General features: G+C 41.5%; 1 protein-coding gene across 1 annotated transcript in view; it reads left to right on the top strand.

The window, feature by feature from the left end:
- Positions 1-2,322: 2,322 nt before the first annotated feature.
- The window catches only part of LOC146324304 (glypican-1-like), a 64,326-nt gene continuing 48,119 nt past the window's right edge, over positions 2,323-18,529 (top strand). Inside the window, exon 1 of the mRNA XM_084723617.1 lies at positions 2,323-2,496. Coding sequence (XP_084579743.1) covers positions 2,340-2,496 — 157 coding nt within the window. The 5' untranslated portion in view covers positions 2,323-2,339. The remainder of the gene's footprint in view (positions 2,497-18,529) is intronic.

Below are 18,529 nucleotides of genomic sequence, written 5' to 3'. Positions count from 1 at the left end.
GTACAGCTTACATTATTGTTAATTAGCAGGCCTTAACTCTTAACTGTACCCATACCATTGCCTTGGCACTCCTCTGCCATGTTCAATTTAAAAGTAATTAGAGTATATTCAACTCCACCTACACTTGGGTTTAATTTCAGCCGCATCTCTGAGGTGTCAGTCAGATATCGAGGCTGCGGGTGACCTTTCCCGGCCAGCCTCTGGACCCAGCTCTGCGGTTAAGGAGGACGTGGGATGTGAAGAATGGAGAGCGTCTGACAGCTCATCGGTCACGTCCACCAGCCGAGCCAAACTGACCCGGAGGAAGGCTGCGAATCCCTCCCAGCCGCTGACCTCCCTGCACGGACGCGTTGCGTGTCTGGGGCTTTGTGCGCGTTTGTGTGAGTCAGATTTTGTTTTCATTTATTTCATTTGCATGACCCATTTCATAAATTTACTTGCATGAGAAAGGGAGCCTCAAAATCTTGACCTCGATGTTATTGTTTAAGTGTCTGTGATGAAAGATTCGACTGATGTTACAGCGCTGCAGGCCAACTGAACACTGTGCGGACGTAGAATAATTCAGTCAGGAGCCCTTTAGCTTGAAATTGACAATCTGAAACTTACAGAATCACTACCATCTACCCCCTAAAAAGACACACTGAGGAAAAGCAGCAGATGAGCAACTCCCCTTTTCTGTGAGGTGAGATGTTTTTGCCACAGTAGTCTGGCTGTTTATTCAGCGACAGTTTCCAGTCAGCAAATGCTGTCTGATAGCAAGGTAAAGCAGTGAAAATATTCTAAACATAGCACACACTTAAACTGATACAGATGTTTTTTTTTTAGGTGGTGGCTGAAAGACATTTTTCTGCTGACCTTGTCCACAGCGCTGGGACAAACTCTCAAACTCTACTGTAGGATAAGGATAAGATAAGATAGAACTTCCTGGAGGAAATTCTTGCGCCAGAGATTTCTCCACTATCACAGTCAAGTGGAATAAAAAACAAAATAAAACAATAGAATATTAAATATAGAGTGAAATATAAACTGTATAAGTAGGGAGTAAATGCAAAATGACCGTGCTTAATAGGATAAATATAGAACATGAGTTAAGTAAAAAAAACACTTGTATTTGTCTGATTTTATAGATAATTTCCCATCTGTCTTTTAAAGATGCTGTATTAAAAAGCTTATTTTAACTGACTAAAGGTATGTTTAAAATAGCGTAAAATCAATACAATAACACAATATAGACACCTGATTTTTTTTTGTTTCTCAGGGTCTTAAGGTCAACACAGCAGGCCGCATATTTAAAACTAAATTAATTTAGTTTATGAAATAATCATAATCTGTTCATTTGCTCACAGTGTTCTGGCTGCAGAATACTTGCTGGCAAACTTTCTGATGCAAAAAAAATCAAAGATATTTAGGATTCAAAACATGAACCCCATCTGAATTCGTAAAGTAGACAACTTTTTCATTATTTGTGATTTATAATCATTTTAAGCCTTCATATTGAGGATATGAAAGCAATACAGTCCCACACTCTGTACACTGTCACTTTCAGTTAATGAGAATAAATACTATACATTTTTGATGGGGAATCCCTCGAGTGTTATTCCTCTGCGCTTTGTCCTGCTGGTTGGACCTGCAGGTGGCGCTGTTCAGCCCTGGTCCTGCAGCAGAACACACACACATGGTCACACACACAAAGAGAGGTAGAGAAAGAGCGAGCATCAACACTCCCTCACACACACATCTCATTGTCCCACAGGCTGGAGAGGAGGATTTGCCGGCACTTCTTCTCTTGCAGTCTGAAACCTCATTTCAAATAACGGATTTTGCTCTTTTGTTGCGTTTAAACCGGCTGATTTCCATAATCATGAACCGGTAGTGTGTGAGTGGAGACTGAGCGACACCTGCTCTCACACACACTCACACACACACACTCTCTGCTTTCCTCTCTTTTGTCTCACATCTCTGCAGCCAGCAGCGCTCAAGAGGAGGAGGAGGAGGAGGAGGAGGAGGAGCAGGAGGAGCAGGAGGAGCGGGGTGTACCTGACACCTACAGCCGCGCGTCGCAGCTCTTCTCCCGCAGAAACACCCAGGACTTGCCCCCTTCTCTCGCCTGGTTGTCCGCGTGTTAGTTCACCGGAGCTCTGTGCAGTTTGAACCCGTGAACGCCGCTTCTTCTCACAGACTGAAAACTCTTCAAATAAATAAAAAAAATAAAAAATAGACACAAAACATAGAAGACAGACTGGGATCCTCTTCTAAGAACTCCTGTTTGATTCACTCGGAGCTGCAGAAACCTTCAGGATTTCTTCACTGACTGCAAAAAAAGGACTACACTTCACAAGATGCGTCTCCCGGTGCTTCTTCTCTGTCTGTTGGCGTGTCTGTCTGCGGCTCCGGGCCCGGTGACCGCCGGGGCGGACAGGAGCTGCACCGACCTGCGGCAGTTCTACACCGGGAAAGGGTTCATGCTCGCCGGGGTGCCCCAGACGGAAATCTCCGGTGAGTTTTTGGAGAAAAATTAAACACAATTTCATGCACTTTCCACCACTTATAAAGTCAGTTTTTCTAATAATGATTTAAAACGTTAAAGCTGGCTGCCTCAAATATCATATAATGATAATATGTGTTTTGAGTTTTTTTTTCTTTAATTATCTTATTTTGGGGGATTTCTAATCTCCTATGGCAAAATATAGATTTGCAGTGCCTCTATTGTGCTGCAACAATTAGTCGATTAATTGATTAGTTGTCGACTATTAAATTAATCGCCATCTATTTTGAAAAACGATTAATCATTTTGAATAATATTTTAAGAAAAAATGTCCAGATTATCTGATTTCAGCTTCTCAAGTGTGAATATTTTCTGGTTTCTTTACTCATCTGTGACAGTAAACTGAATATCTTTGGGTTGTGGACAATATTTTTCATGATTTTCTGACATTTTATGGACCAAACAACTAATCGATTAATCAGTAAAACAACCAATAAATTGATTTAAAATATTCATTAGTTGTAGCCCTTGTTGTCCTAGGTTTTTTCTTTTTCATAATGATGCTTGGTTCGTGCATTGTGATTGGTTTGACTGTTAAGAAACCTGCATCTGAAGCTTATTTAGCCAAGTTTTAAGTTGCTTTAACTTTTATTGTTCCAAAAGGCAGGTGTGCATCTTGGTTTATTTTTCTCATAGTCTATAGACTCATATTTTCCATTTCCCTCACTGAGCAATGCACCCATCCCATCTGAAGTGTTTCCCAGTCTATAGACCCTCCTTCACATCTCTGTTACAGTCCTTTCTGGGGCATTTTCATTGTCTGCTGAGGGCAGAATTGCAGGTGGGTGTAAGCCATGTGTCTTGTGGAGCTATTATGGTCTATTCAGGACATTTATGATTGTTTGCTGAGGTTTGTGCTGCAGGTGTGAACAGTTTTTAATACAAACTACGGAGGAAAATTTGCTCTCTGCTGGCGCAGGCTGCTTTAACTCCATGTTGAATAGCAGTAGTAGACTAATGTGTTCTGGGGCATTTTTCATTGTCTGCTCTGCTCTGGACTGCAGGTGTGGGGAGTGTGTGTGTGTGTGTGTGTGTGTGTGTGTGTGTGAGAGGCTCAATAGATGCTGAAATAGCCTCTTTTGTCATTTGCATAAACTAATAATTTAGGCTAGCCTGGGGCAATATCCAATAACAGCTCAGCAAGCTCACTGCACAAGCTGCTCTAACAAAGTTGAACCAGAGAAGAGAGTCCGATTTGATTTTTCTGGTCATTGACAGCAGAATAAGTGGACGAAGCTTCTGGGGCTGAAAAGTGTCATAAGCCTGCATTTTTTCTGATGGCCAGCAGGGGGCATCTGCTGGTTGCAAAAAGAAGTCTGATTGTATGAAGTTTTATGAGCGAATGACCCTAATTCTCACTTGGATTTATGAGCTCAATAAACCGTTTCCTAATGAGTTTATGGTGTCAATCGCTAGTTTCATGTCTTCTTCTGTTCAGCATGATGTTCATTTTGTAAATTATGGTCCCATTCAGAGTAAAATTGACGATAAAGCTGGGCGTGCTTGAGGGCGGGGCTAACGTGTGATTGAAAAGTCATTCTCAGTGAGTCCGTCCAGTGCAACACACAGGGCTCATGAAACTTGGATTAAACTGTCAAACTACACAGCGCTCATCAAATATGGATGAACATTCTGTTAGTACATTGCTTATTTCTCATTTAAAATAACAGAAATTTTGTATACTATTTAGTTGGGGTTAGGGTCATGAGACGCCCATCATCACCACAAATTTTATATCAAAGGTTCTATTAACACACCTAAGGATCAGCGCTGTCACACACAAGCCAAGAATGCAGCCTCTGATTGGTTGACAAGTTAGGAACACAGCATCTGATTGGTTGACAAGTCCGGGACACAGCCTCTGGTGGTGGTCACATGAATGGATGAATGGTCATAGAAGACATTCAGTGTTGGATTTATCACGATGGATTAATTTTACCACGTCTCCAAAAAAGACGCTGCAGTTCAAGGCTGAATTACGAAGCTTCTGAAAGGGACCAGGGCAGATGTTGTAAAGGTACAATGCTAGCATTAATGGAAGCATTAGCTTAGCCTTTCCCACTCAGCTTATTTTGGGGTCAACCCAGACTTTCCCAAACAGGTCACTATAGACTTATTTGGTCTTGAGAAGCTGCAGCGTTTGTTAGCTGACACCTGAACTGTACATATACATCCAGATTGACAACTTGCTGCTAAGATAAGTTTCTGCTCTGCTATGGGCAGCACCTTCGCTCGCCTACTGCTCGCTCTCCCTCAGTTTCAGCTGCACATGCTTATATGTCTGCTCTATTCCTTTAATTAAGCCCCGTCACAGCCCTAGTTGCAATATGAGAAAAATCGTTAAGACCTTCAGGTAAAGATCTCAAGAAGGCAGCTGCCGATGTGTCCAGCGGAGCCTCCCAAAATGCAGATCAAACTGTAAAGTTAGGCAGTGTTGATCAAACATGGCTCACGACTCTATTTCTACATTGCCTATTTCTTGCTTTAAATGTTTTCGGAAACATATATTATTCTAATGTTTGGTTGTAATACAAGAATAATTGCAACCAAGCAGGCCACCGTTATTTTCTGCAGAATGAACGAGCCAAAACCAAGGACAGCCCAAGTAGCAGTATGTCAACCGCTAGTTCCACATGTTCATTGGTTCTGTGCATGCTCTGGTTGCAAAAAACCAAGATGGCGACCTGGTAACGCCAAACTTGAGGTCTCAAAACAGTATTCCTCAAACCAGTGGGTGACCTCACCGTGTCTCCGTCCACTGATTCTACCGTCCATGATTCTGTTCTGTTCTGATCTTTTGTTTTTTTTTGCCCTGGTGCCCTCTCCTGTCAGTCAGTCAGCCATCCAGCCATTCAGGCAATCATGCATTTAATCAATCAGTCAATTACGCAGCCAGTCAACTAATCAATCAGCTCAACATTCAGTCCGTCGACCAGTCAGTCAACCAGGCATCACACATCAGAGTCTGTCTCTGGTCTCCACTCTTCACCAGTGCTGATTAAACTGTCTTGGCCTTGACGAAAGTGCAGAAGGAGGAAAATGTGGAAGCGGGGATTGCAGAATTGAGTTGTTTTCCGCTTAAGGCAATCATCTGTCGCTCTCTGTGTCTGTGTCACCTAAAGATGTACAGAAAGCCTCGCTGAGGAGGAGATGAAAGAGAGGCGAGATTGAGGTGTGCGTATGTGCTCGGTGTGAACGATCTGAAGGTCATTTCATGGTGTGTCAATGAAAATAGTCTTGTATGGGCGGGTGAGTTATTAATATTGGATGCCTGCGTGTGTATGTGTGGCTGTGTGAGTGACGGAGAGACCAACAAACAGACAGACAAGAGAGGGAGGCAAAGAAAGGTGGAGACAGAAACAGACAGAAAAAGAGAAAACAGAGACAGACAGTGAGGCAGGTTGACAGAGACAGAGCACGTGAGTCGCTCGAGGTTTCTGTCGGCGCTTCATGGACGACCGAGGGGAGAGACCCGACACGTCGCTCTCCCTCCCTTTCCATTAAAAACTCATCTTTTATTGACAGATGAAAAACACAATGCTTCAGTCACTTGGACCTTGATCTGCTCTAGTTATTTGAGCAAGGGTTTTTCCTTCCCAGAACCCATTAAAACTGACAAGCAGATAGGAACAGAAAGATGGCGACTGGCAGCAGAATTCCCCTCAACAGGGGGCATCTTCAATCTTTCTCATCTCAGAGAGCCAAGGTTGGTAAATTTAGCTTTGTCCGCTCAGGGTGAGACAGACTCCTCCGCACTCCTGTGTCAGTGTCACTCTGGAGGAGGTTAGCGTTGGCCAGGGTGAGATTCTTCACATAAACACAGTTTTGGTGCATGAGCGTTTGCACCTGGAAAGAAATTATTTGGATGCCTTTTCTGTCCCTTTATGGCCATTAGGAGAGACATTAATTGTTTGGATTATCCAGCTATACTGCAACTGCATTGTTACAGCGTTTGCACTTTCACCAATATTGATGCAAGCATCAGTATAAATGAGAGCTTAATAGTAACCACTCTCTATTATCTCCTCCAGGCTTAAGCCATTCTTGTGAACATTTAATCTCGAGAAAGCCTGGAGGGAATTTCCTCAAACTTGGCACAAATGACCACTTGGGCTCGAAGATGATGTGATTTGGTTTTTGGTGCTTGGTAAAAGGTCAGGGCCATTGTGACCTCATCTCCGTCTTATTCTTGTGAATGTGATAGTTTGAACGCCTGGCCTCAGTGATGAAATGCTTATATTTTGGTGGTCAAAGGTTACTGTGAACTCACAAAAAACGTTTTTGGGCATAACTTTTGGCCATCACCTGCTAATGTTGGTGATTACAAAGGGTTACAACCAAATATTCTTTTTGAGTTGCCTGGTGGAGATCTGCATGCTATCGAATGCCCTCCTCTAGTTTCTTTTCTTTTCACTGTCACCAATGGTTTAAACTGACCTGAGTATAAAAACATTCAGGTCTGATGCCCCTGTTGCCTGTCAGGACTTATAAAAGGACCTAAAACTGAAGGACAGAATAATGCTGGATGAATATAAGAAGATTTTAAGGATAAGAGAGCTGGATTTTTTTTCTCCGAATGTAAGAATGTAATCTTTTAAAGAGATAATTTCTGAAGTGGGGTTATATGAGATACTTATCAGTAGTCAACGTGTAACCCACAGTGGATGGCAGGCCCACAGTTTGGAGAAGCAGAAGGAGTACTGGTGAAGGAAGCTAAGCAATGCAGTGCTGTGGACACGATCAGTAGCAAAACATATTTTAGAAACTTAAAAAATGGCCAAACTAAAAAGTCAGTATCAGTTTAAGTGTATGCTATGTTTAGAATATTTCCACCGCTTGATGTCAGACTCCTTTTTCCAACAGGAGATGCCACTATATAAGTCAAATCAGTAATTGCATTGGTTAGTTTGCTGGTGTTGTATTGCTTTGGTGTTTTAAAAGGTTAGTTTGGTAAAAGATAGTAGTTGTATCTTACAGAAAACAGACCTTGGTGAATCCAAAGTAGTCTGGTGGCTTTAAAGAGAGCTATGTGAGCAGTTTCCTGTCAGAAAAGGCTGTATGGCTGCAAGATAAATCTGTGAAAATACTCTAAATATAGCGCACACTTCAACTGATGCTGATTTTTTTAGGTGTCTGAAATACATTTTGCCACATAACCTCTCCACAGCAGTACATTTCTTAGCTTAGCTTAGCAAGTACCTCATACAACCCCACTTCAAAAAATCCAAACTACCCCTTTAATGTGGCTGTAACTACATATTGATGCTGATACATTTGACAGATCTCTCTTGTAAAAAAATGTTTTGAATCCAAGGGGGATTTTACTAAACGTGATACAAACTTAAACACATTTTACTGCAGGGAAACTTGTGTAAAACTGACAAAACGTCCACATCAGAAGCACAAAGTAGCTGCTTACAAATTACAGCGCAGCATTCAGCCTTGCCTGATTTCCAAATGTATCTTCTATCAGTCAGAACTGCAGTAAACACATGCATGCATGTTTCAGCCCCGTGGCCTTCCTGTTCACGCAGGCTCACACTTGGAGGAACAAACAGTCGCCTAATGATTTGGGACAAGACCCAGCTGTTGCCAGTCACGATCAGTTCATGATTAGCATTATCTGCAGAGCGCAAGGGTGGTAGAGAAGGTTATTTCAGTTCACTGGGTGACAAATCCCTTAATATACAGGATGGTACTCGTGGTTAGGGATGGGGTTACCGCTTTCAAATGCAGCACCTGCATTTCAGTACCAAAACATAACTCCTTTCAATACTGTAGTTTGAGAAAAACACATAAAATTCTTAATGATATGACAAAAAAAAAAGAAAATTATTTTTGATTTAGAACACACAACAACTGTTGAGCTCTCCTCGCTGGATTTTTTGGCTCTCCTCCTACTCAACCAGATGCTTCTGCTTGAGGTGGTGAAATTAGTTTGTTGTATTTCCCACTTTTGCTGTTACAGCCGTCTTGCATTTCTTACATGTTACAATGGTTTTGTACATCTGATCTTTGTAACCAAACCATGTCCGCATTGCTGAAGTCGCTCCTCTTTTTGGAACTAACTCCTCCACCATGATATTGACATTATCATGAAAATAATTTTTGATATTTTAATATTCCTATTATCGCAACATGATTTTTTTCATAATGAAATGACTGCACACTCTTTAGAAACTACCAGAGCATGTGAGCAGAGTGGAACAGTGAGAATTTCCGAGCTGTCTGACCCCCTCGCTTCCTGGCTCATTATCGCTCCGCACTCAACTCAGATTTCATCCCGCCCAAAAAAGGAAAATCTACATTGTAATTCAGTTTTAGTTTAAAAAACTAAAAACGCACTAAAAGCTTTAATATACGCACGTCAATTGAAGCTTCTGTGGCGCACTATGGGCTTCAGATTTAAAATTCCAGCACCACAGAACCAGCAGCGTTTTAGGAAGAGGTCGCTATTCATATGTCTCTATTTATTTCTCCACTATTACTATTGTGAATAATAGTTTATTTCTTTAGTAACATATTGTCCACTGAGGGGAAATATCTGCACCTTTCTTCAGCTCATTCTGTATACTGACTAAAGTGTGAGGAGATTTTAGATCACGGCAGACAGCAAGCTGAACAGCGACACACTCCGAGGAGATGAGGAGTGAGAGACAGCTCTGGCACTTGGGCGTCCGTCAGACTTGTGGTGTGAGCGGCACCCGAGCGAAATTGGAGTGGGACGGTGTGGGAGATAACGCAACGCTTTTAAAAAAGCCGCTCTACACCATCCCACCCTCCCCTGCTCACGCTCTGCTCACATCCTCTGCAGACTACATATTCATAGTATTCTTTTGACATTTTTTTTTTGGCCATAAAATATATAACAATGCCACAGCTCATTACAGTTGTAAGGAGACAATCGCTCATTAAAATCACCTTTGGTTTGAGATCAAATACTATGATTTTCCCCTGAAATTTAACATTTTTCTGGTTCCATCTCAATAATTGCTCCCTTTCCTCTCACGCTGCCTGAGTGACGACTGGCCCGCCCAGGTCCCTACATCAAACACACCTACACTTTACTCAGTGTCACTTCAGATTTCAGACTCAGATTGTGATAAATTGCTTCAACGTTTGGATGAAGTTGATCTACTTTTTGAGACAGTTTTAGTTTGACCAGCTAGTTTAATGACTTTTCGTTCAAGTTTGGTAAACTACAGTTAGAGAGTAGTTTCCCAACACTGTCAATCTGTACTTCTCAGGTCGATAAGACAGTTTGGCGAACACAACATCCACCTTACGCATGTCAGACTCACATGCATAAGTGACGTGGTGTCAAAAGTGTATTGAAAATAAGTAACACATCACAAAGCTGTGGTCAGGACTGTTGTCAGTATGAGTGCCGGCATTTTTTTCCCCCTCTGATAAACAAATTTAGATTTTAATTTGTGAATTCTGGCAACTGCTGCAACCAGCATCTACTGTAGTCAAACGTCACTGACATGCAATAACTCCTAGCTGTCGCAAAAGTATTTTAAGCCGAGCAATCAAAACTCTCCATCTGCCTCTCCTGTTTCTTCCAAACAAACAAGCTCAGTTCTTTCACTTTATTTTTAATGGAACACAGTTTAGAAATTTTTAGTGCAGATTCAAAAATGAAGTGTATAATGTCATAAATGTCAATCTGCAAGAGAAGACAGTCTGGAGATGAAATGCATGTTATTACCTGGCATAAACAGGGTGTGAAACCTGTATGTACACGTATATATGATAATGATTATAAATATAAAGTAGACAGTGTGCAGTCTGACAAGCAGATGGTCTTAAATCCTGCACAGGGTTTAAAAAAGCCTCTATTCTTCTCACTCCTGCTGACACCTATTGTTCTATAGGTTTAACAGCATGTGAATGGAAGTCGTCTTTCCTGCTGTCTGCCTGTCTGTCTTTGTACCTGCAAGCGTTTTTAACTCACACATTGTACCCTTTACCTGCTCAATAGTTAAAGACTAGCTCCTATGGTGTCTGTGTGTGTGTGTGTGTGTGTGTGTGTGTGTGTGTGTTTAGAAGTCAGTGAAAGCCAACACCCTCTCCAGGGAAGACACTTAGTTTCATTCACACATGTATTGTCTATGCAGCGCAGCACACACCCATGTGATCGAATGACACTCAGAAACAGAGGGAGACTATATATCCCGCACGCTTCATATTCTGTGTTGGGAGGTATTGAGTTTTGACGCCTGTGTGTGTGTGTGTGTGTGTGTGTTTGTGTTATGTAGCCTACATATTGAATATTTGTCCGTTGTTGCTTGTTTGAAAGAACATACAGGGAGAATGCATGTTCGAATGACAGAGTTTCACATGATCCACTGTGTTTTAGGTCAGATTACCTGTAGATTAGGATACATTACATGGTTTGGTTACCGGTCAATAACTCTTTAACAAGGCTCAGTCAACGAGGGAGCCTGCATTCATTTACATTTAGACAATGTCAGAGTCCTTTCTTTAGGTTTGAGATGGGACCAATCCGATCCAGTATCGGTCTTGGGGCCTGATATTGCCATAAATCACCGAAGCTCCACAATGACATATGTTATCTCTTTGTAAACACAACATTATGCACAAAACTCATGGTGTAACAATAAACCGGCAAAAATGCCATTAACCAACAGCAGCCACCATAAACCACCATGTTCTGAGCAAACACATTCCAAACCCCGACAAAAGTAAAATTTGCATTATGAAACATACAATAGCAAACTTTAAACTTTCGGCAATGCATCATGGGAAATTATGCAAATTAGGGCTGTCTCTCAGCCTATCAGCTGCACATATGACCGTCAAAATCCAAAAGCGCCCTACCATGGTTGACAGACACCATTACACAAGTTACATTACACAAGCTAAACAAGCTTTCCAGATGGAAAAAAAAAATCTGACTGGGTGCGAATCAGCATCAACTGATAGAACTTTTCATCACTAAACTGCAGTTCACTTTCAGTAATTTTACTACTATAATATCAGTACTTTAGATATACTGTATCCAGTGTTTAGAAATAATTATTCAGTAGGCAAGTTTCCTTCAAATGTGGCAAAAAATTCAAGAAAATCTGGAATAGAAAATGCAAAATAATCTGCGTTAATAATCAATACCATTATTGTTATTGTACCAAATATTGGGAGTTGTTTCCTTGTCAAGTGACATTACAGGAACACGAGGAAAGGACTCCACAAGATGACCCAATTAGAAAAGTCAAGTCAAATTTATTTATATACCCCAAAATGGCAAATCACAACTAGCCTCAGGGAGCTTCGCAATCTGCACAGTGTGCAACACCCTCCGCCCTGTAGACCCTCGATTCAGGTCAAGAAGAAAAATCCCCCAGAAACCCTTTCAACGGGGAGAAAATAGAGGAAACCTGAAGAAGAGCCACAGAGGAAGGATTCCTCCTCCAAGACAGACAGACATGCAATAGATGCTGAGTGAAGAGAGCAGAGCAGCACAAAGTTTTGATGACAAACTTTAGGATACATTTAAATTATAAACTATGCGTGAAAAATGTGGATCCAGGAGGATGTTGAACGACCTCACACAAAGAAGGAATGAAAGAGAAAAAAGGGCCTGTCAAACCTCAAACAAACAAAAACGATGTGTGATGGAACGATTTGAGGACCTTTACAGTCTCCTCATTGGTTCACACAGATGTGGTGCAATTTTTCGCCTCTCCGGCGGTGTGAAAGCTTCAGTCACATTTAAGTCACATGCTTCATGTACATCGTGATTAATCCCCTAATTCTCCGTTTCTATTGCACTTTGTCACATTTTACTTTTATCAATACACCAATTTCTCCACCTCAGCCAAGCGTCAAACCTTTTTTATTTTTTCAAACTTCTGTTAGTGCGGGAGATTCTTACAGACTCTCAGTGGGATCATAGTGTGATTATATGACCTTCTGTTTCTCTGATCCAAATTAATAACTCATCCACGAAACCTCAGTGATATTAGTGCAGAATACAAAAAATCCATGAGAGGACTGCGGAAACAAGCAGCAGATATTCCTGTTGTTTAACTTATATAACTTCTCTGTTTTACAAAAATAAAGAGTGTTAATTAAGATTGTTGTCAAGCATATCATATTAAAGGTCTAGCCTGTAAGATTTATGTGCATTTATTGTGAGAAAACGGCAGAAATTAGAATATTCATACCTTAAAATAACAATACTTGTGTTCTCGTTACCGTAGAATTAGCCGTTACATCATTCATGGAGTCTGCCATGTTCTTACAGTAGCCCTGAACAGACAAACCAAACAATGGCTCTGGAGAGGACATTTTCTACTACACTCTTGGACGTCCTGTGTTTATTCCCAACTTGTGAAATACTGACGCTGTGTCACCCACCCATGTGACGCGTCGCAGGCTGGCTTGGAAGGGGAGGGTGAGGGTCAGTCATCGACCACTGAGTCATCTACCATCGTAACGCTGTGATTTAAAAGCTCTCCGCAAGTGAGGTAGCGTGTCCCCTCAGAGTAGCCGCAAGGCAGGACTCTTGTTCCATTTTTGACTTGTGGGAGAGGTAAAATAAAGCTGCTGCTGGTGGTCATTTCAATAACGTCTCCATCCAATTTGTGTTGTGTTTAAATCCCTAATCACAAGATTGCAGTGTCCTCTATCTTAACCTTTCTGGTTACATAGAAAAGTGAACTTTTATAACTCAGATTTTATGCATATGGTGGTATGGTTTTATTACTATGACAGCTTTCTTAACATTAGATAAAAAAATAGACATATATCTTCCTTACAGTATCACAATACATTGAATCATAGCCCCTGTATTGTGATGTAGAGTTGGGTGATGTCAACAGTCAAACATCACAATGGACAATGATATCACTTCTGGGTGTAAAAGTTTCTTTGTCTCTGCACAACATGTCCGTAACTTAGCTGTGTTTGAAAGGACAACAATAAACACAACAAGGAAATGTACTGCAATAAAAACCAGCCACAGCATCTTTTTATTTTCTCCCCCACATGTCAAACCCAGAACTTAGGCAACAACTCTGTGGCAGCTCTGAGGGGACACACTCCCTGAAACACACAATCAATATGTTGCATCTTAGTAGAGGGCTCGGTGGTCAGTGGCTTCCAGCCGTCATGATGGACGATGACGTCATCCATTGGCGTGACCGTGATGTGTATCATATCACAGACACTGAACACAGCTAAGTCGCTGACATGTGCTGTAGACGTGAACAGAGAGGCGGAGCTGATCTGCCTGCTCCCTTCACTGGAGAGACTTCTTGGCTGAGTGAGACAGTTGGGAGGCTGCCGTCGGAGCGATAGTGGGAGGTGGCGGTGTCTGCAGTGGAGAGCTGGTGAGCAAGTCATCTTTCCCGTTAAAGGACAGCTGACCCCCCCACCCTCCACCCAAAAACCAATTATGTCATCGTCCATTAGCGATGTTTTACCGTGGCCATCTTCGCATGCCAGTTTGGTGGACATCACCCAACCCTACGACACACTGGTCCTTACAGTAGTTTATTAAGAAAAAGATAAAGCATTCTGTTTTCTCAGATTCACAAAAGTAATGATTTAATATATTTTTATAGGCCTATATAAAACAATGTGATGATGTCAGTTTGAACCTGAGGAACCTTTTATTGATTCATGAGCTGTTGCTGCCTAACAATTATGTAATGAATGAGTGGAGAGAAATTCTGTGCTGCATTTTCTCAATGCCACTTTGGATTTTGCAGATTGAAATGCATTTTTTATTTAAATAATAGAATATGTTTAAATGCACGATCGGTTTTGCTCGTCGTGATTGCAGGGAACTTTGCATTGCTCTTATGTTATTTCTGCCCCGATGAAGAAACTGATCTGTGTTTCAGCCAACGTGCCTGACTGACGACCTGAAGATTTCACTTTTTAGTCTGCATCACCTATGAGAATAGTGCCATGCTACAACGCTCAAGACAAAATAAAACATCAGTATGTGATGAGTTTGGATGAGAGCAGGTTAGCTTGGAAGGGGAGGGTGAGGTGTTTGCAATCTGCAAGCTCACCACTAGATGCCGCTAAATCCTTCATACTGATCCTTAAAGTAATTTATCAAGAAAAACTGACAAAACATTGTTTTCCAAAATACAAAAAAGCAAGACTTTAATAAATCTATAAATATAACAATGTGATGATGTCAGTTTGAACTCGAGGAACCTTTTATTGATTCATGAGCTGTTGCTGCCTAACAATTATGTAATGAATGAGTGGAGAGAAATGCTGCACCACATTTTTTCAGTTCCACTTCACATTTTGCAAATTGAAATATATAAATAAAAATATTCAGTTTTACTCATAGTGAGTCCAGGAAAGTTTACATTGTCCAAGCCAAAAATCAGCATTTCAGCCATTATGCCTGACTGAATAAAGGCTGAATACAACCTCTCTCCTTCGGCTGCCTGATAGTGCCTGAAGAGCATTTCTTTTCTATGCATTTTTTAGTTTGCATCACCTATGAGAATTGTGCCGTACTACAAAGCTCAAGACAAAATATACGTTGGAATGGAAGCTAGCATCAATATTTAACAGTTTACCTGCTGTACATCTGCTGATGCTGGCTCATATGTTTACGCCTCCAGTGTCTGTGAAACCCTCATGTGTATGAGCGCTTACGTATGTGTGCGAGAGAGGAAATTGATACTGTCCGTCATCTGTCACACATCACATGCTCACTCGGGCGTTAACAGCACACACCAAGTGGAACGCTGAACACCCAGTCCACACAGACAGACACAGGCACACAATCGCTCTATACCATCCTATAACTTTTGTTCTGTCTTCTTCCTGCTTCCATTTCTGCATTGTTTTTCTTGACAGGCTCAGATCTATGAGTGCAGGGTTGTGTGTGTCTGTGTGTGTATGTGAGGGTGGAGGGTGGGGTGGGGAGGGGGGGGTGTTGGTTGGCAAGATCTGTTAAAAGCAGAGCTGTGAATCTTTCATGATGTCTGATGCAGCGACATAAGAGAGAAACAGACAGAGATGGAGGTGAGGAGGAAGAGAGGGGAGAGGATGTGAGGAGGAGACCAGAGGGAAGATGAGAGGGATGAGGGAGGAGGCTCTGGTCTGGTTGCCTCGCCTGTCATCTCTCCTTCATCTTCCCTTCATAGACATGGGATGGACGTTGCTGCAACTGGTTTGATACCAATCCTGGCTCCTGTGCTCCATATTTGATTGTTTTCTGATGCTTTTTATGAAACCGTGTGTTTGTGCAGGCAACAAGAAATATTTTTAAATGTCGTAGAACTGACTGTTACTGTGGCTAGTCTTGGCTTGGATTTCTTAACAGGCTGAGGCTACAGAGTGCTGCAGGGTTGATGTATTTTTGTAGACCAACACCAAGCCCCCAGGAAGAGCGCTGGGCATTGAAGCCAATTTGGCATAATGGCCAAACCCTGTAATGAAAATGTCATATGATGCACTGTGGCCTAAAAAGACATCTTCCTATAGGCTTACATTGTGACAGAAGTAGCTGTAAAGTGCCAGATATTTTTTTCTGCTTCACTATTAGAATTTGAATCATACAGTCTGGTAACATTTGAAAAGTCTTGAAAATTTGATCCTGTTCAAGCTAGTTTAAGCTAAACCAGCCGCTCGGCTGAAGGAAGTTTCTACTGCACCTGTGCTATGGTCCGTACAATCCAGACATGTACGTACGTGGAAGCTCCAACACAAAGTTGGCCTCATGCTCCACTAGAGTTGGGTGATATGTTAAAATTTTCCAAACGATCATCATTTAGTCCATCCATTGGCGATTGGTGATATCTTCACCTTCCTGACCTCCTCCCTTCCTCTTGAGTCTGAGCTGGGAGATGTTATGCACGCTGCGTACATTCACGTTGTGTCCAGTAGACAAAATAAACTCACAAAGTGTCTAGAAATTACATGTTGTCAAACTTGTTTTCCATTTTAAATGAAGAAATACAACTGTACATCTTCAAGTTTCTCTCTTTCACCAAACTAAGACGACCCTAACTGGCTCGTTAACTCCTCGGAAAACACAGTTAATTCAAACTTGACAGAAATACGAAAAACTCACCAAAACCATCTATGCTAGTCTTTCCACTCTTCCAACAACCGCCAACTCTGGTTTGGTCAAAATAAATCTTTAATTTAAGAGTGTAAAGAGTCTGAGTCTGCAGGCTGTTTTCCTCTCACTCCTCACCCAGCTCAGAGCACTCATGGTCGGCTGAGTGGGTGTGTACTGCACCACTGGATGGGAGCGCGGTACAGAGCAGAGGCTGTCACTCTGCAGACTATTACATTAAGGAAAATAAAATGACAAATATTGCCCTAAAAATCGGCCAGAAAAGCAATCGGCGATGGACTCAGCCCACAGACCTTATTTCAGCCATGTTAGCTACATGATATATCAGTTACCAGCTAGAAATGCTTTTGTTTTCTGAAACCAAGGACCAGTTATGGACCAACATCAGGATTGTTTCCAGATTAATAAGAATAATGAGTGCTATCTGCCACTGTAAATTGCATAAAGCTTGACAGTTTAAATGCAGTCGGGCCTGTTAGCAAAGATTTCTTGCCAGTGAACTTGCAAATTTTCATTGCAAGAATCACCTTTGTAGAGGCGTGTATGTGTAACGCAGCCATTATAACATAATAATTCACATTTACACTTTACATATAAACCCATAGCTATTATCCAGAATGACTGTGGGTAGGGCCAAGAGATTAAATTCCTCCATTTCCAACATATAATCAAGTAAAACTGATGAATGCGAGTGCGAGCATCATGCAGCCCCCCTGCATCTCTATGATCATCACGTAAAATAGGAGTGGTAGGTGGGGGAGGTAAAGGATCTGTGGAGCGAAAGTGCAACCCGTTCGATGCCTTAACATCAATCTTTGCACCTTAAATCAATATGGTACAAACCAGTATCGTTTCTTGATAACCTCTGGCTTTCTTTTCCCTCTGCATTCCTTCCACCACTCTCCTTCTCCCCCCCCCTCTCTATTTCACACCTCCTCTCCTTGTTCTCTCTCTCTCCCCCTTTAATGTTTACTTCCTCCTTCTTATCAGCCGCTATTTTTACTTTCTCCTCCTCCTCCCAGCCCTCCTCTCATCTTTCCCACCCCTCTCTGGGAGTCGGGCGTCCATCTGTTTTCCAAATGAAAAGATGAGCTGTTTGTGTGATGTGGTGGACTCGGTGGTTGCTCGCTGGCTTTATGAGTCAACACTCTTCATACATATGCTCCATGGGGCCCTATACACTGTGCGTGTGTGTGTGTGTGTGTGTGTGTGTGTGTGTGTGTGTGTCTGAACTGACGGGATGGAGATTTATTGGCATAACAGGCATTTACATTGAAATGAACTGGTGCAGAACTGGTTATACTGGTAGCTTCTGAGCCGATTCTCCTGGAGAATGTAATCAAGTAGCATGTTCATTCAATTAGGGCTGAAGCGATTGGTTGATAAATTGATTGGTCATTAGACAGATAATTAATAAGAAGGCTGACAATTAATCCTTAAGTCATTTTTAAATAATTGATTCAAGTCATTTTAAAGCAAAAATGCAAACAATTTTCTGCTACTGGTTTAATTTTTTTGTTAATTTTTTAATGATAAGAAGTGAAATATTTTGGGGGTTTGAGCTGCTGTTTGGACAAAACAAGCAATTAATAGACAGTATGACAACTTGGTTGTGGGGAATTTTTCACTATTTTCTGACATTTTGCAGACGAAAAAGCAAGCTCAGCAGAATGATTTGTCATGAAATGAAACATTTTTTGCAGCTCTACATATTAACTACTGATTTATTTGTGTTAGCAAAGAGTTAAAAGGGGCAGTATTATCATTTTCGTCATCAGTTTGAAATGATATGTCCATTATTTTTATCATAAAAAAATTGAATAACTAGTAGAGTGTACACAGTAGACTGCAGGTCTCCACCAGGCGACCTGAAAAGAATATTAGGATGTGACCAACAT

The sequence above is a fragment of the Lutjanus erythropterus genome, chromosome 7, assembly GCF_056507025.1.
Source record: "Lutjanus erythropterus isolate fLutEry1 chromosome 7, fLutEry1.hap2, whole genome shotgun sequence".
Taxonomy (NCBI): Eukaryota; Metazoa; Chordata; class Actinopteri; order Lutjaniformes; family Lutjanidae; genus Lutjanus; species Lutjanus erythropterus.
Note: the sequence above shows the minus strand (reverse complement) of the source record. Positions and strands in the feature narration are given on the sequence as shown.